We start from the raw sequence: 22,035 nt of genomic DNA on the forward strand, positions 1-22,035 counted from the left end.
GAAAGATCATTTGGGAGGGATGTTAAAATAACTAGCACTGCTGGAGAAATACGTGATGAAGGCAACATGGAGGAAATTATATAATACAGGCAATGTCAGGACACCTGTTGAGACTCAAAGTTGAGACTCTGAGCTCCACAACATGTGTAGTGTTAGGACTGGATGAGCTCGCATATCTACTTTTAAGAACAGGTGCTCTGTTTCTCTTTTTCTCTCTCCTTTTTTTTTTTTTTTGTGGGACCTGCCCTCTTGACCCATTGGAGTAGTGCAGTGTTCCCAGCATCAGAAGCATTTTTGATTGCAGAAGCAATGAAATCAATGAAGGCTGATATCCAAAGGACAAATGACTTGAGGATGAGCGGCCTTTTGCTGATCCTTACTAAGGCTGCAGCCTTTTCCCCCCTCCACCTGGGGGGTGGGAGAGGAGGGAGAAGGAGAAAAGTTCTAAGAAATGTCTGCCTTGTTTGAAAGCTTCTTTTTACAGAATATGTAATATCTGAAGCTTATTTTCTTCTGTCAGATTTCAAGAAAGTTGGTGAATGGATGCAAAATTTATTGAAGCAAGGACAGATAACACACACAAAACCATAAAGCCTCATTTCCTAAACAAGCCAAGCTAAAAAAAGATTTAATTACTGTAACTTGGCCCAGAGACATATGAAGTAAAAACTGCTGAGGTTTTGATTTTCTGACTGGGGATGTTTTTTTAAATAGTTGTCAGTATGATTTATACAAGGCCTGGAGTAGCCACGAAATGGCAGCCATGCATTTTTTCAGAACAGTTTTCAGACTGCTGCAGGGATATGAGTAGCAGCAAGAGTGCAGAACAATGGGCAACCTGGGAAAAAACAGAAATTTGACCTCTCCCGAAAATTCCAAATAAGGAATTTTCACAGATAGGGTCTTGCACAAAGAGTCTCACTGTTTTATAATGATAAAAAAAAAAAAGCCCAAACAAACACCAAACCCCCCCAAAATATTTAAAAATGAAAAGAAACTTCTTTTGCAAGAACAAGATATTCTGACAGAACCTGGCACCTGCTTTGTGAAACTACCATCATTGCCATTTTCGCTGCTGCAGGAAAGGCAACTGTGAATCAGCCAAGGGCCAGAAAGCACCTTTGTCTAGGATGGGGCTGCCAGGTGACCAGAGCTGCAGCTTGGAGCACTCTTGTAACCATGACATTTGAGATTTTTTGAGTGGTGCCAGCTGTCTGGAAGGACTTGGGGGAGCCACAGCCTCTGGAGGATTCGGAGCTGTTGGAGACAGTGGTGGTGTGTGTTGGCATACTATACTGCTGCTTTAAAGCTTTAGTGGAAAATGAAGCAGCACAAAATTATGTACAGTTGATACATAGATCATATTTCAGATAGTACCTTCTTCTGAAACAAGGTACTGAAGAACTTGATTTCAGTACTTCTCAGTTAGCTACAGGTAAAGCTATCTGTAATCTAAGAGCTGAGAAAAACTGAAATGCATGAGAGAAGTATCTTTGTTTTATCAGGCAAAAGTATTAGTGAGTTGAAATCTTCAGCCTTACCTCTCCAACTGATCTTCAGTTTTAGAGCAATAACTGATCAGCTGAGGAGATATAGATCATGATTAGTGTCTGGGATCAGACATTGAAAAGAGGAGATTCAGACTTTACCCTACTGTAAGATACTGAGATTTACGGCCACTGTGGGAATCTGGGGAGAACAGTAAAAGAGCATGACTCCTCAGAAGCTTTAGGAAGAAAGTTTTAACTGAGCTAAAGTAAAACTAGCCAAAATAACAGTTTCATGTTCTTGAAATAATACAGCTGGACAAGACAGTAAGAGATACACAGACAGAACACAGAAAGATTGCCGTAATCAATAAGAGTATCTCAAAAGGCGAGAAAGGGACACGAAGAATACTTGTATAGGTGTACTACACAGGAGCATCACCTAATTTCCATCAGCAGTATCCTGAGCGTAAATGAGATACAAATACTAGAGTCTGGGGTAAAAAAAAGCATTAACTGGAGAAGTGACAGCCCTGAGAGGCTTGGAAAGTAAATGACAAACCAAGGCCTTGATAAATGTTTCCAGAAAAGAGGAAGGCCAAATTTAGTGAATGCAGTTCATCATAACAGTGTTGCTGATGTCTAAAGGAAAACAGTGCAGTGCTCTCACTAATTTAGTCAAGTGTGACCATAAATATGTCAGACCCAACATTGTCCTGTTCATCTGAAACTTCATTTCATCAGATAATCTGATGAGCTGTTATTAAGAACAGGGAAATTATATCTTAGCCATGACCCATTCAGGAACTGTTCGTTTTGCAAGCAGGAGGCATAAAAAATATGCTAACATTTATCTTTGGTTGCCTAGTCTTGCATGCTATGCCAATCAGGTGCAGGCAAGTCCAAGGGAGTTAAAATTGAAAACTAGCAAAATATTACAAAAAATAGAAATCTCTTTGTTGCTTTAATTTACAGAGCTATAAAAACTTTTTTTGTGTGTGTGTGAATTTTAATGTGTGCGCAAATGATTATAAATGTATGTAAATTACAATCAATATACATATGTATTGTGGCTTAAACCCGGCTGGCAATTAAACACCATGCAGCCGCTTTCTCGCTCCCTCCCCTTATGGGGGTTTGGGGTGGGCAAGAAAAAAAATGTAAAAGTAAAATTAGATGGGTTAAGATAAGGGCATTTTATGTGAACAGGACAAAGAGAGAGATGAAAGAATAATAAAGCAATGATATACGACACACTGCTGACTGCCACCACACCGAGTCCTGGGGCTGAGCCTGACCGAGCTGTGTTGTGCCACTGTTTGAAAAAAACCCTGACCCCCTCATATGCACTGGACATGATGTCAGTATGGTATTGTATATCCCATTGGCTGGTTCAGTCCAGCTATACTGGCTGTGGAAATTAACCCTATCCCAGCCAAACCATGGACAATATAGAATTATAATAACTACATGAATAAGCAAATACCACTCATCTCTTTGAAAATAGCTGATAGGCTGAAAAAAACTGATTAGAAGAACTTAGTCACAGAATCACAGAACCACAGAAGAATCACAGAATCGCAGAATTGCGGAACTGGTTTTAGTTGGAAGAGACTTTTAAGATCATTGGGTCCAACTGTTAACTCAGCATTACCACATCACCTCTAAGCCATGTCCCTAAGCACCACGTCTATATGTCTTTTAAATAACTCCATGGATAGGGACGTCATCGCTTACCTATTCCAATGCTTCACAATCCTTTCTGTCAAGGCATTTTTCTTACTATCCAGCTTAAACAACCCCTTGCCCAACCTGAGGAGCCATGTCCCTAAGCACCACGTCTATATGTCTTTTAAATAACTCCATGGATAGGGACGTCATCGCTTACCTATTCCAATGCTTCACAATCCTTTCTGTAAAGGCATTTTTCTTACTATCCAGCTTAAACAACCCCTTGCACAACCTGAGGTCATTTCCTCTCATCCTATCGCTTCTTACTTGGGAGAACAGACCAGACCCCACCTCACCACAACTCCATTTCAAGTCACTGTCGAGAGTGAAAAAGTGTCCTTTAGTCTTCTTTTCTCCAGGCTAAACAATCCCTGTTCCCTCAGCTGCTCCTCAACAGTCATTTTCTCTAGACCCTTAACCAGTTTTGTTGCCGGGGTAGATAACTAATTTTGATTTTCCAATGTCAGTTCACATGTTAAGTTACACTGTGATGCAAAACAGAGAAATGGGTCTTTCAACAAAAAATGCCTGTATGGGCTATTTTTTTTCCAACAGCAGCAACATTATTTCACAACTCTTTTAAAAGCTAACCCTGTTTAATCTCATGCTTAATGTAGTTTTCTATTCAGTTTTGAGTTTATGCTATAAATTGTTGTTTTATTCAATGAAATGGCAGTACTCAGAAAAGATGCTGTGCGGTCATTTTTGAGTGTTATGTTGTTTCACCTTTTATTACCTGCTTCTGATGCATTCTGAGAAAACCTATAAAAAAGTAATAACAATCTGGTATGGAAATCTTTAATTTTAACCTGCTTGCATTAATGCTACATTGACTGAGTATAGTATATTTATGATGGGTTCTGTAAACCCACAGGTTTTGCTGGTGTAGCTCCTGTGAAGCCTGAAATGGGTTTCATGGCAGTTCAGAAAGAACATTTTTGATACCTAAATTTTCATTTTCATGAGTCTGAAAATACACATTTCAGGCTAGTCACAAACCCTATGGACTATGTAAGCTGAATAACTATGACTTTAGTAATTGAAATTGGATAGAAAATTTCTGTACATGGGACAATGTGAATAGGTTGTAGTATATTTCTAGTCTAAGTATATGGGCACTGATAAATAGGTGGATGCTAATACTTCTGTAGATGCTATTACTATTTCATTGCAACAGCTGCCTTCAAGTGGTGAATATGTTTGTTTTTTTTTTTAATCAAGGAACACTCAATTATTGTTATTATTTTATATGAGAATACAAAGTCCTTGGAAATACAGGCTACTCCTTGACAGTTCTTTTTTATATACTTTGTACAAAAAATAGCTTATTATCTTATATTTACATGTTGATAATAGTGCACTTCTAATCATAATACTATATTATTTAACTGCTAATGGATATCCCTCTTTTAGTTGCACTCAACATACATACTAATTATTGAGTAGCAGTTGGAAGATAAGGATTAAGCATGTTTAGCACAATCTTTAAATACTGTCATGTCCTTGTGAGAAACACAAAATGAGTTCTCAATGTTAAAAAATCTTCATATCAAGTGTAGAAATGAAAAGCCTAAGTAGATTACTTGTCAATGAAAGGAAGAAACTGGTAGGAAAATTTTGTTCTCTCTATTACTCCCCACTTGCACAGACTAAAAAGACTTTACAGGTGTATTTTCTTTCATTTTCTGGGCTGTTTATGGCTGTGTTGTTTACTTTACTAGAACTCTGAGGCTCGGTCAGAGCCTCTGCTTGTTCATTATATGTTGTCAGGTGAGCCAAAACACATTTTCTCAGCACTTTGTCTAACAAAACAATGGATGAAGTAAACAATGTTATCTTTCTCATCAGGATAGTCTTAAGGAAATCTTAGTGGTCTTACATGGAGGATACAGCTAATTATTGCCATTAAATGGGTAAATGCAAGATTATTTTATACAATATATTTGAAGTTGATACTGATCATTTGTGGGGTATTTTTAACTCAACTCACATATATTTGTGTTAAAGATCTTTAATGGAATTTGATCAATTTAACTTACACAGGTATCGTGCCCCTAAATTTAAGGTGCCCTACCTAATCAGTAGGAAAAAAAAATTATTTTTAAAGTCACCTAGAGAACAGTATTCCACTCACACTGGCATGTTTGAATTAATTTGGCCAGAATCCTTTGGTGACACTGCTGTCCATCCTAATCATAAGGATCTTAAGCCCTTGCTTTAGAATGGCTATGCCACTAAGCATCTTTAGTATAAGTGCAGTTTAAATGAATGGAAGAGGAAGGCTGCCTCTTTGTTATAGAGAATGTCAGCAGACCAAAGAATTGCATATTTGACAGACATTCCTTTAGTAAACTAAGAGGTTTATGTTTCGCTTTGACTATTTCACGGCTTTGTTTTCTAAATTGTCCAAAGCAACCCCTACTAGGTTTAGTTTTAAATTCAGATACTTTGAGGGTGATGGAGCACTGGAGCAGGCTCCCCAGAGAGATCATGGAGTGTCCTTTTCTGAAGAATTTCAAAACCTGTGTGGACATGATCCTGTGCAACCTGATCTAGGTGAACCTGCTTTAGCAGGACTTAGTTGGACTAAGTGATCCCCAGAGGTCCCTTCCAACCCCTACTAGTCTGTGATTCTGTGATCCAGCAGTACAATAATGAGGCTGATCTCTCAGCAGTAGTGCATAGCTCTTGAATTCTCAGCATCATTCACTCAGTCATTCCTGTAGGCCACTTGAAGTCCATGTAAAAGAAGGGAGAAGAGATGAGTCTGACAGCTGGTCATATCTCACCCCAAATCCTCTGGAAAACAGCAAGCGTTCAGGTGAAGCCCCCATCTCTAGCAGAGCTGGCTCTGGTGTACAACATCTAAGGCAAGGCGAAGCAGAAACAGAGCAGCCTCTGAAACGTTATCTCTTTGCCACACATTTCTGAAAATTTCCTCTTACCTAGAATCACCATCTGCAGTCTTACGGCCAGTAGAAATGTGAGACTTTTACAAATTATCTAAACCACATTATGAGTAAAGTCTTGGACTATTCTTTATCTATAATGACATACAAAAGTGAAGCATCACAAGATTGTTATGAGCTAGCTATGTTAGCAATGAAAAATCAGTACAAGGAGCTAGAAAATGAAATTCCATCTCTTAACTTCTTCTTTGTTTATAAGCAGAAAACCTCTAAATACATAGGTCACTCCAAAAGTAATGCCTCCTTTCATGTTATATTTCCATGGAAACTACAACAGATATGGAGAGCTTCATAGCACCATTTGATAGGACAAATTCTCAGCTACGAAACACTGGTTTTTGACACAGTCACCACCATTGGCTGTGCATTTTCTCCAGCGATGAAGAAGAGCTTGCACACTGCACTCATGTAACAATCTGCACCAGTGGAGGTGACCCACCATCATCACTGCTGAAATGCGCCACCCACTCCCTCACTGTGCAGACGTCCACTGATTGGTCTTCATAAATGTTCAGCAAGCATCGATGAATGTCAATGAGTGCAATTTTTTCCACATGGAGGAATTTCAGTTGCACCTCTCTGATTCATACGCACTTCCATGTCAGATGCCATGTTGTCAGACCGCCCCTCCGCTGCTGTCTGTCTACAGCAACAAAATTTAATGGAATGTTGGCAGGAACGTTCAACCTATACTGCCATATCACAAATATCCACCTCTGACATGGTGGGCCTATATAATAAAATAGGAGGCACTACTCTCGGAGAGTCCTTTGTACATGGAGAACAGAATGATTGCGTATTCCAGAATCATTCAGATCAGGAGAGAACTTGAGTTAGGAAAATATATTTCAGGACTTTCATTTTTCTTTGCAAGGTATTGGTTTTGCAGAAAACTGAGGGTAAAATCTTCATATTGTTCCATACCCCAGGAGGCTGGGATGAAACATCCATTCCACAAAATGCATGAACAAGACTGCATATGGCTAAGCAAGTGTTCCATGTATGACCTCAGCACTCTGACCTGTGCAAGATCTCTCTCCTTAGAGAAGATACAATTTATATCCAATGAGCTAGGGGCAAGATGAACCCACTAACCATTAATGATGTTAGGAATGGGGATGCCATAAGGTTAAATCAGAGGAATCTGAAATTTTATCAGGTGTTCTAATTACCAGTGGAATAATTTGTGACATATTCTGCTGCATATATCCAGAGCAATGCAAGTTGGTAGGCAAAAGCAACAGCTGCACACGAGGCTTCTGAAAATCATCCAAACAAAACTAATAGCAAGTGGCAAAAATAAATGTATAAATAAAAATGCGTAACAAAACATTAAAACAGGCGAAAAAAATGAGACTGGTTTGGGGGAGCGTTTTGGTTTGGGTTTTTTTTCCAAAAATATGTGTAGGCATTTACAAAAAAATAGAAAAGTGTAGTTATAAGGACAAGATATGATAAAAGCAATCACTTTCAAAAAAACCCAAATCACTCTTGGAAACAATTGCAAGCGTGTCAAAAGGAAAACTGGTTGGTGATGGTATGGTCCATGGATGTATGGGCAAAGGAATGATGGTGCAACAGAATCACCTTTGTTTCTTAATGTAATTTCAAGCTGTTCTACCTATCCTTTAGATCCTGGTACTAGAAGCAACGATTTTTCACTGCTAGGGCAGTTTGAGAAAATTATAGCACCCCTATATGAAAAGTACCTCTCAGATTTTAAAAGGAAACTATTATTTTATTCAGAAGGTAAGTACATGGAAAAGCTACATCTCAAAATATCTTCAAAGGAAAACTGTCTCTCATTTCAGTCCAACCCTGTTCATTCTTCATTGCCTTCCTTCTTTCCCTTCTTATTTTCTCCTTTCTGTTCTGCACTGTTTTCTCTAAGCCAAGATTATAATTTATTTACAAGTAGCAAAAAAATGAGGAAAATTATTACCTCATTACAAGAGCTGATTAACAGAAAAGGCTCTTGGGACTTCTCTGACTTTTCCTCCTTTCTGTTTTGAAGGCCCAAAAGATACATTGATGCCGAAGTTCCTCCCAAAAGCTAAGCTACCATGTAACGTATCTGTAAATTGCATAAGCATTCTAGCACTTCTCTCAAAAAAACCGGAATTAGTCCTGGGTAAAAGGATAATTAAGCATTATCATCAATGTTGGTGATCAGATCCTCCAGTTCTTAGCCAAAGTGATATCACAATCATATTAAAGCACATTTTTTGACAGAAGAACTTTGTTGTCTTCGATAGGAGATGTATCCTTTCACTTCAGGGCAGTATTAGATCCATTATTCTGCAGTCATGGTTATGTTGTTTGATTTTTTTCATGCGTTAATGTACTGTTAATAAGGTGTCAATTACCGATGCAAGAAAAGAGGGCAAAGAATAATGTTTATAATTGCTGTAATTATCACCTAAGCGCAATTATCTACAACTGTTGTAATAAATCAATTCAGGTTTTAAAGCTACCTTTACAGCATTCACTTTAATCTGTTTTTTATTATAGCTGCTATTTAAAATACCTCTTTTTCTTTTAATGAGTGAGTGGGGGAAAAAAGTAGCACCTTCGTTTGTGTAGAGAGCTCAATATGCATTCAATTACAAATACGAGTATTTTTTCCATATGTCTTAAATAAACAATTACAAGTCTTCATTCTCTTTTCCTGCTTCTGCTTCAGTCCACCCTGATGCATTTCTCCTGAAAAGACTCAATGTATTTTCTATATGCCCCGATTTTTATTTTGTTTTAATTTAAACAAGTTGAATTGAAACTTTGTTTTTTCTGCCATCTAATTGTGCTTAATACATGCATGTAATCATGAAATCTAAGGTAATATTTTTAATGGGGCAACTTCCAGGATTCTCCTAGTAGGAAGTGCACACACCTCCTGAGAACAAATGCTGGACAGGTACAGGAATAGGTCACTGAGAAACCTCTTCCTCCACAGTTTTGAGAAGTTTCAATCAAAAATGCGGTTTGCTTGCCAACAAAGAAGCATTTACAAAGTCTCTTAATGAAAAAAAGAGCCCAGGCAGCTTCTGTGGAAGCAGATGATTTGTCTTCCACAAAACAGCACTGGAGAAATGTGCATTTTACTGGGGTCTTTGTCTGACTGAAGCTGTGTTGACAGAGGTGTCGTGATTAGCCTGAGGAAGAGTTTAATAGGTAGCATTTGAGGAAGCAAAACTTGTCTGGAAGCAGCTGACTTGAAAGTGTAAAGGGCTGCTCATTGCTTGCCTCTAATTATGTCAGATCATCGTCCCTCTCCTGACCACCTTCAGCAGCAGCAGCCAAATTTACCAGACCTGTGGTGTAAACTCTGACCGCTAGCTGATGACAACAGCCTATCTTCCAGATCATGCCTTCACTTCGCTTTGAGTGTATATCTAACATGCCTGGAAAAGCAGAACTTTCTCAGAACACAGCTATGTCTTTCAGATATATGCTCCATTCATAAGCATCATCCCCCTGGCAGATACTTAACTGAACTAATCCTTTCTTGCCTGCTTCCCCCACATTTTCAGCTTTGCTGCTGCTTTCGTTACCTTCTCATTGCATGCTCTGAGCATACAAATTTTTTCCAAGGCTGGGAAGAAGAGATGAACTTCCTTGTTGCATTTTTCTTTCTGGTACAACCTGTAGCAACCTCTAGGGTCTGCCTGTGTTATGTGAACTCAAAGTCTGGGGAACCAGCAATAAAACAAACCGATTTCACAGAGAGGGGAAAATATGTCTGAAAAGATGAAAGAAGTTGGGTTTTTTCCCACGCCTCTCTGAACAGACCCATTATCACACAAACAAAGGTGAAACAAAGAAATCAAGTGTTGGTTTAAGATGCTCGGACCAGTAACAACATTGGGTAAATCAGGGTTAGAGGCAGTACACTCTAACAGACATGGATACATCAATGGTGGTATTACACAATTTGCTGATATTCTATCAGTGTTGACTCTTCTAGCACAATGTGCTTCAGGGCCACTTGACACCAGTTCTCAAGCCACCTTGATTGCATATATCTCTCATTCAGTCTGGAGGTTTCTGGCCTTGACAATTTTTCCAGCATTTTGGTGGAGTCTTCTGCACAGATCACTCAGTCTCCCTAGAAAATGAAGCAGTATGAACATGAAGAATGAAACATAAGTGTCTGTAAGCTGTCAGTTATAAATTACATGGTGGTGATGTGGGAAAATGTGACAACATGAGTTCAATTATTCCAACAACAAAAAGGAAATGAAATCGACAGAATCTCACAGGCTGTCATGATAATTTGGCTTTCTGTTATAATAGGTTCACCTCCAAAATAGCAAAAAGCGCATTTATTGTTTAGCCATGTTTGCGTCATTGGAGTTCAAGTCAGTGATACACTTTGAAAACATATATATTTAAGTCTGTGAGTAAAGTAACAAAGGAACCAGTTGTTTGTGTTAACTAGAAAAGCCGTTAAGTATGTTTGCCGAAAGTAAACAGGAGGTATTACACGGATACTTTCTACTGACATAACTTCAACTGAATTTGTTCTTGATTTGATCTTACAAAGGCATGTAGTACCAGTCTTATGAAAAGCTACATGGTCAAGATGCTCTCTAAAAGTACTTGACATAGTAGTACATAAATACAAAACCTGCAGAAGATGCAAATAGCTACACCACAACCCACAAAATAACGATCAGGCCAAAAAAATAGGAGTATTTAAAGGCAATCAAGTAAATTCATAGCAGGGAAAATGAAGGTGTTGACACAGGCTGAGAAGCTCCTGAATTACAGGTTGCCAGAACTCGGATTGCTGTAACACAGAACACACACTTGGTTGTCGTGGTTGTCTTCTTCCCATGCCATCCTCCTTGCTGTCCTGCTGGCATCTGCTGGAAAGCCTCCAGGATCCCTGGAGCCTTTCCCTGCTCCAGTATGGATATTCTTACATAATCTAAAACAACCTAACAGGATAAACACACCTGACGACAGCAATTTGTTTAGCATGGATGGTTTGAAGCCACAAGGTGAAGAATTTAAGATAATTTACAGCAAATGACAAATGGTCATGCTGGTGAAGTGGAAGGAAACAGCTATTTTTGTAGATAACACACTCTTAGTTGTGTTTGCAGGCTGAACAGCAGAGGTGGCATTTTCTTGTGAAAATACTGAAGTCTCCAGTTCTGATATTTTCTAGAATGAACCATTTAGAGGGCTAGAGGCACTTACAGACTACATAAAAGAAATATTGAATATCACTGAAAGAAGAACTATCATGAATAGTACATTATGTAAGTTAAATGAATCTTAGGAATGATATACTGTCCAAGTAGATGTGTCATTATTCTGTAAGAAATACTGTATCTTTTAAATGAATTGAAAAATAAAGTCACCTGGCACTGGAGCAGAACATAATAGCAGTTATTTAACAGGTTGAAACAACTCCTGTTGAATCACTAGTACTTAATCTCCTTTCAGGTAAGTAACTCAGCTGTTCTAAGTGCAGATGTCAGTGACTGTGAATTAAGGGGACTGCTATTGAAAGGGCATGACGGTCTCCTGAAGTCGGTTGCTTACTATTTAATGACAATGAATAATACCAAAAGTAGTTATTCTGAAATTGAATCTGTCTCTTCTTAGTTGAAAATACAGGAAAAGTCCTGAAGAATGAGAGTCTTATGAACTTTTCTTGACTACATGCTGCTCACGCCAGGATAAGCAGCTATGCTTCAGATATGATAACAAGCTTTCAAGCTTACTGACAGCATAAAGGATTTTTGGCGCGGTGGCTATGTGATGAAATAAAAGGAAAAAAATCAGGAAGAAATTGAATTCAAGTTAAAAGTTTATTTTGGATCAGTTTAAAATGAGCTATTAAAATAAACAAAATCTTTGTTATTTCCAGGATATTTGAAACATCTTTACTTGCAATGGTTATGGTGAAATTTACCTGACAAAAGGGTCTACTATTGGGCATCTCCTGCCCATTACAAAATCCGTGAATTAGCACTTGGGGCCAGAAGTGCAAGAGCAGAAGGGTTTCCTTTCCTCCACATCAGAAGGCAAATCAGGAAGTAGGATTAGGACGCAGACCACGTGGCAGCCTCCCTTGTGGTACTGTTACTGCTTTGTGGGGCAGGTTCTACTACTGCCACCCAGCATGAGGGCACAACAGCCATAGCACTGCGAGGAGGCCACCTGATGCTTCTTCCCTCCTGAACTGTGGGGAAAAGATATCAGAGTCTCCAAGGATGAAGCCAATTTGAGAAAGCTCCTGAGGTAAAATGTAGAGCTTTCTTTCACCGTACCTTTGCACCTCTGACATAATCTGACAGCCAAATAAAATTAACCTTTAGATTAATCTTGCAGACTGGCATAGCAGAATTGGCAGTGAAATCTTGGCAGCAAGAATTCTCATGGAGAACAGCAGGGCATGTGTTTGTTACTCAGTAGGTTCCTTCATGGGTTATTTCTTTATTTACATTGATGGGAAATAGATGAATGTGGCATTTGGAATTAACACATAGTGATTTTCTACAGATTAGAACTGAGGGAGTTGTGGGTACTTTTCATGCCGTGTTAGTGAGAGGGATAAATGAGTCTATGCACACCTTACAGCAGTGCCCCAGCAGGGCATAACCTTAAACAAGATGATGATGACATTCAGAAGGAGGAAAATATCAAGGAAACAGCACCATGACCAGAGAAGTTGTTTTGCAATGCAAATAGAAAAAAATCATCAGTATCCAACAGGAAAAGATAAATACTGATGAAACAGTTAAATATTAACTGTCTATAGTTGTTGTTAGGCTTTTAATTTGCCTTGTAATCGGTATCTACTATACTAATTATTAGATGAATAAGACTTTATTGTATTATGCATTAGAGAACAATCTAATTTTAACTAGCATGGGTGTACTGTCGTTTTCTAGATGGTCTGTTATTGTGGTTTGGGCTGGTTGAAGATTCGTGGTTGGACTTCTATTGGAAAATGCCATTCTCTAACAAAAAGGAAGTTAGATATTGGCATGAGGATTAATTGTGCCTACTGAGTGCTAAATAGATAAAGGAAGACTTTCAGAAGCTTTTCAGCTGTAGAGATCAAGTGATGTTTCATTAAATACCACAGCTATTAGAAGTAATATGATGACATAACCACTTTAAAACTCCCATACTAATCAAAATTTTGCTTTTTTTTCCACTGCATTGTGCTCCTTTCAGAAGTATAGTAGCACACACCGTTTTAGAATTATTGCCACTTTTAAAACAATCTGTTCTTTTCACTTGTTTACATCTTACACTGTCACACACCACACCCTCCCCCTCTTCCCCTCCCCTCCCTCCCCCCATTATTTTACATTCTATTGATTTGAACAGCTTCAGAGCATATGTAAAGCAGTAAAATTGTGTGTCTGGACCTCAAATTAGTACAATCAACTGCATCTCTGAAGAGATCTTCTGGTAGAGCTAATCAGGATTGTTCTCCATTGGAAAAAAAAAATGATTGTGAAAAATCATAGCTTCGCCAGTATTATGACTCTATTTTTGTGTGCCATACAATCCTTTGGCTGAATTATACCACCACACTCACTGAGAAAGCATGAGATCAGAAATGTAGGTATTCCCAAAGAGGTCTAAATCAGTGAACAAATACTGTTTAGCAGTACCTTTTTTTAATTAAATGCAATATATTTATATATGCATATATATACATTAATTTCTAGATGGCTACCCTAAGGAGGAAATGATTTACAGATGGAGGAAAAACTCAGTGGAGGCTGCTGACCAGAAATCTTGGAGACTCTATCAGTTTGACTTTATGGGTCTCAGAAATACTTCAGAAATTGTGCAAACCTCTGCAGGTAAGAATGATACAAATGGTAGTGTTTCTTTTGGAAAACAATTATTTCAAAATAGATGTTTCAAGTTTGCTTTCATTTGAGTGCAATTTGATTTCAGTGTGTACTAACATTTGTATTTAAACATCTAAGGTGAGATTTCAAAACTGTTGACTTAGTCTATATTTTTTACAACTTTGTCTCTTATTTTACAAATTTTACAAACCAGGGAACCAGTGCTGACTTGCCATGGCTGTTTGCTGTACACTCGAAATTACTATATGACTCTCATTCCTTAGCTTATTATTGGCTTATTAAGCCATTCCTGCATTGAGATATATATTTTCATTAGACATTAAAGAGAAAGATTTTAAGCATAAGTTAGTGAAACTAGACATTTTTTATATTAGTCGTTCAGCCACAGGTTTAGTATTTTTTCTTATATAATTTAAAGGCATTCTTTATTTGTCAGTTGATAATGTCTTTTCTAGCAACCTTACCGACTGACTGTAATTAAAATCTACTGATGCCTATTTTATTTCTTCGGAAATCTTGCTGTTTCTTATAATAGCGGCAACATAGGGAAAAAAATAGAATTAAATGGAATACATTATTTGAACAGGAAAAATTCTCACAAAATTTAAATAATGCCTAAACTTTGTACAGGACTGCAATAAGCTCTGTGATTTCCATTTTTTTTGGTCTTCTCCCAGCTGAAGAAGGAGCCTGCTAGAAGCAGCCTTCTGCTTAACTGGTGGCGAAATTTTGAAAAATTTAGTTTTTTGGTTTTTTGGTTTTTTCCAAAACGTGAGCAGAGCTATTTCATTCTTCTGGCAACACTATGAATAATAACAATAATAATAATAATAAAATTATTAACCTCTGAAACGACTGCTGTTGGGTCACAGACCACCCACTAACAATGTATTCTTGTGACTAGATAGCAATTTTTGTAATTAAGTATCGCTAAAACTTTAATGAATAATTCAGGCTGGTAGTTTAGCAGAACAAAATGTTGCATACATGTAAAAGTTCCCTTCTGTTATAGAAACAAATCCTTATAGTCTGTAAGTTTCTCAGGAATACAAATTCACCATAATTTGAACCAGTAGTTGGTGGGTAACAGTCAAGTATAAAATATAAAATCATTGAAGTATCTGTGTATGCCGGCGTGGAGCTCATTGGAAGGAATGGTAGGAATAGGAGAGAAAACCCTGCTCTTTCTGCTTTGCTCACATCCTGAGTTTGCATCAGGAACTGCTAAATACGCATGCAAGAACAATTACTGAGTCTGCGATATTAAGATATTGACAATGTCTTGATAAACAGATCTATTAAACTCTTCCTTTGCACAGAATAAACCCATTTTTATAGAGGTCTTATTCAAGGAAGTGAATGGTTAACATGGAGCAAGGAAAAAAATATTTTTAATGCTTTTTTTTAGTATATGCCCTATTCCTATTAAGATGAGTGAGTTGACATGATGTTTTCCCTGTTATTGCCATTGCTACTTCTGCTCATCCATGGTAATGAGCACAAAACTCAATAGCAGTGATGAGCTGAACCTACTGGAGCCGTCACATGAAATTTCTGTTCTCCTAAGGGCATCACAGTGGCAGAAAATTGTTGGCAAACTGGAGTTTATCCAAACACTAAAAAAACCCCCAAAACAAGATTATCAGGAAGTTGTGGGAACTAACTTGGAAGAAACAATATAAAATGTATTGGTCAGATTGTCTTCTGATGTTATTAGGTAGAAAAATGAGTTGTGCATCTCAGCAGATGTCTGAAAGGAGCTCTCAGTCAACAACTACATGAAAGATGTGAAAACCAAAATCCGACATTTGCGCATGGACCTGAATTTGGGTAGAATAGACTCTCTGTCTGTTCTTACACTACAATTTAAGGTACCGTCAAGGCCAGATTTACTGATTGTCAACAGTATTTACTGTCAGGAGCAAACCCAGGCCCAGGACTTGGGAAAACTAACAGGTACATTGGAAAACCTTTAGCATGGCCCATGCTATAGAGCAAGGATTCCCAAAATGGAAGAAGGGGGGCGGGACACAACCCACCTGGGACGGTACAATATGTCTCAGAGACAAAATTCAAGGTAATTCTGTGGCTACCTGCTGAGGGTGAACGAGTAGAATAAAGAGGCATCTGTGCTGTTGTACACACGTATTTACTGAAGAAAAGTACCCAAAGCTGCTGTATCCTACCATGTGGACAATCTCTGACAAAGGGAGGTGGCAGCTGCTGCCTCCAAGGTGTCCCATCTCCTTTACAGCCTTGCCATGGGGATTACAGGTGGTCAAAAAAGAGATATCAGGTTCTGTAACAGAAGATCTGTGGTATATTTACACCAAAGCTGCCCAGAGAGGGTGACTGCACTGGGGCTGCCCCTGGGATGCTATGGGTAAAGGAACCCCCTCGACTTTGAGCTGCTTCCCAGAGAGACTAGTTCCCACCAGTTAGACTCTGGGCCTGTGTGGGGCCACTGCGAGCTGTGCAGGAGCACATAAAGGCCCCAGTAGCTGCCACCCCTTCCAGACCCTGCCAGACTCAGAACAAAAAGGAAGAGCAGCGTTGTTCAGAGTGCTGTGCCAGGAATCACTCGAGTATTGAGATGGAGTTAGGAAAAGGGGAGCAGACAGGATACCAATGGCAGCTTCCTGATAAAGAGAGGTGCTAAACATCATCTCCTCCTCCCAAGGGAAATTATGGAAACAACTGTTACACCGGGTGTTTAAAAGCAGACCAAGCAAAGTATGAGGAAATGTACTGTAGGGAGCAGTCCTCCGGTGGCAGGAGTTTGATTCAAAAACATACCGTCTTTGTTTGCTTCTGACTTACACCTTTCTGCTGGTTTATGACACTATTACTTCTCACTAAACTGTTTTCATCTATAATATGAGAGCTGCTGTAACATTAACTACCTGTGTCCAGTTCAGGGATGCCTTTTTTAGCCCCTTTTCAGCAGTGTTCTGGCTATAATGAAGAGAGGTCACACCAACAGCACAGCAACGTGCTGCTGTTCCTGCCAGCACTTGCATGAGTCCTTTCTTGGTAGTCATTTCCACCACAAAACTACTAGATTTAGTACTCAGAAGAGTTCTGCTGTTTGATATTCTTTCAGTCTTTCCAAACCTTTTCAAGATATCTAAATAACCTTTACGTTAATCTAGTACAATTTCAGAGGTACACAAGTAGGAAGCCAGCTGTGGCAAAGAGTGTATTTCTGAAATCTAACCAAGATGAGGTAGGTTGTAATCTCTTGAACCAGCAGTGGCTTAGAGCATTGCCACAGTGGTGTGCTTTACTCTTGTAAGAAGACTATAATCTTTTATGATAATCTTGCAGCCAAAGAAAGTTTTCATTGGCATCTGGAAGAGGTGCTCAGCTTTCTCTTGAGAATTTTTTTTCCATTTCGTACTAAGATACCAACACAACCAGATAAATATCTACTGCACGTGATGATTGCATGGAATACGCAGCAGAAATCACTCTGCTCATTCTGTGATCATGAACCTTTTTCTTACACCCTAAAGTAAGCTCTCACTGTCAGGTGATACCAAACTAATTCTTAATGACCAAAGAGCATTTCTCTTGCTACAACACCAAATAAGGCTGACAAAGATAATTAAAGTAGATGGAATACTAAGCCACTTGGCACTGAGCTGTGAAGTAAGAGGAACTGCACGTCAGGAGAAAATTCTCAAAATTTAAAACTGCAAATCAGCCAATGGAAGGGTCATCAGGAAAAAAGGAGAGAGACAACGTCTTCCTTAAAAGTATTCTGTGGGTAAACACAGAATTCATTTGCAGTAAACTTCTGGTTTCTGAGTCCTAGACTTTCCAAGTACAACTAGGGGGGTGGGAAGGAAAAAAACCCAAAACAGAATCATGAAGGAATCCATGAGTAAAGCTCATGGAGTGAGCTGTAGTGTTGTTCACACTTTTTTACTGACATGTCCCCCAGGAAAAGCTGATTTCTTCTTTTTAAACCACTCAATTTTCCACCCTGCTAGATAAACACAAAGGCCTTGTAGATACTGAATCTAATTTTCATTTACTAGAAAACTTCTTTGCATCATACAAGTCCTATTTGTGTTCTTACTCAGATGCCTTTAGCCTGAGAGATTTTTACAGTCCAAAGAATCCTTTGCATAAGTTCAAGATAAGTAATCAGAAACAGAAAACATAAAAGTGCCCTATGTAAAAATTTTAATAGCTGATCATTAAAAATGAAATATACAGAATGAGAAAGTACCATTTCATATATTCAGAATAAACCCCAAGCATCAATACCCAAGCCCAATAAACAGCCATAACTACTGCCATAAAAAGGTACAGCTTTGCAAACATACAACAGACGGGTGATGATTAGTGGAGTCTGCCTGTCAAATGACTTCTAAATTGTGCGTTATATTTGCAATTGCTGTTTCATCAGGTACCTCGATTTACATGATGCCTTCAGTCCTGTATCACAGGGCTGCAAAGGAAGGCTAATATCCGTTGTCATGGATTCACATAAAGCTCTTTGGGGAAATGCTAATAACAACACAACTTAAAGCACATACTCTGTTACAGGGGACTCTGTAATTGGCAAATAAAAAAACCTACCGTAGAACAAAAATAAGAAAGCTTGTCTTTTAAGAAGATATTAAGACCTACAGAAAGAGCTATTGGCAGAAGAAGGGAGGAATAGAAATATTTTTGTAGGGAGGCCAAATTTCACTGGGGTAGCCCCTATCATGTCAAGGGATGGATCAGGCAGAGACAGTCATTAGCTGATGTTCCTTGACTTTGTCAGAGGGCCAACACGCTCCCAGAGATTTATCCAGAGGAAAAGATGCTTACGCTCCTAGCTCTTTCACTAGATGAACAAAGAACAGCCAGCTTGAGGAAGCATTTAAAAAATAGAGCTTCTGCTTGCTTTTCGCTTTTAAATGCTCCCAGATGATTTAGCTGTAGGGACAGAGGGCCTGTGAAGACCCGGGATGAGCCAAGCTGCCCAGTACCAGCCTGGGGATCAGCCAGCAGTCTAGCCATCACCCCATAGGTGATTTAATGAACCGTCTATATTGATGGTGCAGGACCACCACCCACCCCAGGCATCAGGTTGGCAAGGCAAGGCCAGTGTTAGTAGCAGGCAGCTAAGTTCCTCACCTTGGGGAAGGGTTGAAATGGGTATGGCAGAAAATGATGGTCACAGGCTGGCTGATCAGGAACCTGAAGACTGTTGGTGCACTGACAATGAGTGATAAAAAATGCATGAGATGTCATAGTTGCTGAATGTGGTTGTGTCTGTGGATGTTTGTTTTTAATGATCTGATTCAGTCACACCCTCTCCTGTACCAGCTAACTGATCTGAAGACATTTATGTAATGAATATTCATAAAACTTACGGTTTTTAAAGTCATTGACATTTTTTAATGTCCCACTGAGTCCTGATGGCACATCAGAGAACACTTGTCATCTCTGTGTTCTTTCCAGGATAAATGTGAATTTTGGGTTTGTTTTTTTTTCCTCAAATACCAAATTCAGTGGGATCCAGACACCCTGTCTCAGCTAGCTGTGCTGCACAGACTGTCTTTAATCAGAGAGCATCCTGCAGCAGACAAGTGGAGACTCAGATTCATTGCTAGAAAACAGTGCCTATTTTTACCTACCTGGCAATTGCAGGAGCTTTGCCTCTTTCAGCCGGGATATTGCATAACCTCAATTGCTTTAATGGTTAGGACAACCCTCAGCAGACATCTAGTCTGGTTTTTCACGATTCCAGGAAGTGTCCCCTCCTTTTCCATTCTCCCCTTATCCTGTCCTGCCTGACTCCTAATGTGAGAGCAGAAAGGGAGAAAGAGAACATCCTTTCCCCGATGCCAGACAATATCTTCTGTGTGTCTGGCATTAGTGTGTTGAAGAATTCTGTCTAACACTCTCCAAAGAGGTAGAATAGAAAATTATTTTGGTGGAAGGCTTCTCCATAGCTCTGCTTTCCATCTCTTCAGTTCCCACACACCTTCCCTGGCTTCAGATGCTCCCGGATACAACTCATTCTCAACAGTTGTTGGGTCTTCCTTTGTATCAGGTAGATGTAATTATCCTTTTGTAGCTGTCCTTGGGTTCTTGAAATCCATGGTCTGAATTATAGACCTTGTAAATCTACAAGCTGTGCTTCCGTTTGTTCCCATGGTTCATTAAATCAGATTTGGACTTTCAAAAATTTGTTTCTGTCATTTAGAAGGAAATCCTAAGAAGTTAGGAATCAAGCTAAAAATCTGTATTGCTAAAATCCTGTGCTGAGTCTTGAAGCTGAATCTGACTTTATTTTTATAGATGGTAAATAGAAACATACAGGGACAGTTGATGCCTGAGTTGCCACCTTTCACCAGAATCTGCTGCCTGCATCACACTCCTTTCTGCTTTCTCACCTCACCTATACAAACACACACATACAACTCCTCAGATTCCTTGTGCATCTTCTGCCTCCACGGGCCCTTATCCCCAGCACCTACAGCATTGCCAAACTAGCAGGTACCCTTCAAAGCCCTTCTTGCCCAAGTCTCCAGCTCCAATGCTGAAGATATATCTGCTCACTGCCCTTAGATAGGCAGACATGCACAATGTACTAGCACTTGCAACCTAGTTCTCAACTTGCAAACTCATCTTTTCTTTCTTATCTGCCACTTTCTCCACACCTTTGTCCTTAATTAAATCCATCAGAGCTGGTGCGGTACAAAATCCAATTTAGAACTTAAAAGGGGTTGATAACACTACTTAGTGTTTGAAAATAATGACTAGTACTGACCCACGGAACAGACCCATGGACATATATTGATTTCACTCTCTTATTTTTCTCTGTTCATTTTTTATAGTTCATTGTGAAATATGGCTCAAATAACATCTTTAAATCCAGAATGTTTATATAGTTTGAAATTATTTTGTGTGCAACACCAAATACACAGCCTAGATTTGAATTCTTTGCCTCCTCCCAGAGGAACAGAGTAACACTGAAAGTACTTGCCACTGTAATCACCTCTGGAATGAGGGAGTATCGCAGGGCTTCTTTTCTGACAGTAAACACCAATTCATGTGAAAACAGAAAAATAGACTGATTATAAGAAGATTTAGCAATATTTTTTTGTTGACAGTTTTTTATCTCTGATACAGAGATAAAAATAATAAATTGTTTGCAATAAATCAAATTCCATTCTAGCAGAGATAATCAACAGTGGCTGTATTGACTTTTAGAAGATATTCATATGTCAGATGATAATTGATCAGAATGAATATTTTGAATAAGCTATAGTTATGCTAAGAGAAATTTGAATTTTTATTTTTAGCAGCAATTCCTCTTGTACTGATATTGTAAAATCCATATAATAGATTCTGATAACTTTATCATTAACCACTCAGGTTAGAAATGTAATAATTAAATAGATGATTACTTATAATACTTCTATTAAAGTGCTTTCCTATGTTGGTTACAAGTTTGACTGACACTTACAGGGATCGAAATTTTTATTTGCCCTGCAAATCCAGAACTCGCCTGCCTTGTACGAAAATGTCTTACAAAACGCATAGTGAGGCAGCTTCTGAAGAGTGATTTATAACTCGATCAATAGCCTACTGTGGTTAATGGAATTTTCCCTGATGCTGGCCTGCAATCAGATCCTGAAATGTAGAAGCCTGAAACTGGCCGTTTCTTGCCGTTTGAAAACTCAAGCAGCCCAGGCAACAATTGTTCCTGCAGCAGTTTCACCTCCTCCAGAAGGAAAACAAAACAAACTAAAGTGCTCAAGGTGGGAAATGAATGAAGGGCTTAACACACTACATATAGCCACCAGCAAAGAAGCAGGCTTAATTTAATTCAAAACAACGAAAACCACGAATCATCAATTAAGTTAGGGTAGGACAGAGAGAAAGAGAGAATAGTGAGATCTTAACAATATATATACATAGAAGTTCCCTCCACCCCTCGCCTTTTCCCTGCTCGGTTTACTACGCTTACACACGGCGGGTGGAGGG

General features: G+C 38.9%; 1 protein-coding gene across 1 annotated transcript in view; it reads left to right on the top strand.

Moving 5' to 3' along the window:
- The window catches only part of LOC104489246 (gamma-aminobutyric acid receptor subunit gamma-3-like), a gene marked incomplete at its 3' end in the record, with an annotated part of 106,423 nt that extends 92,380 nt beyond the window's left edge, over positions 1 to 14,043 (top strand). Inside the window, exon 3 of the mRNA XM_010131388.1 lies at positions 13,888 to 14,043. Coding sequence (XP_010129690.1) covers positions 13,888 to 14,043 — 156 coding nt within the window. The remainder of the gene's footprint in view (positions 1 to 13,887) is intronic.
- Between the last annotated feature and the right edge of the window lie 7,992 nt (positions 14,044 to 22,035).

This window comes from Buceros rhinoceros, unplaced genomic scaffold (genome assembly GCF_000710305.1).
Source record: "Buceros rhinoceros silvestris isolate BGI_N320 unplaced genomic scaffold, ASM71030v1 scaffold282, whole genome shotgun sequence".
NCBI lineage: Eukaryota > Metazoa > Chordata > Aves > Bucerotiformes > Bucerotidae > Buceros > Buceros rhinoceros.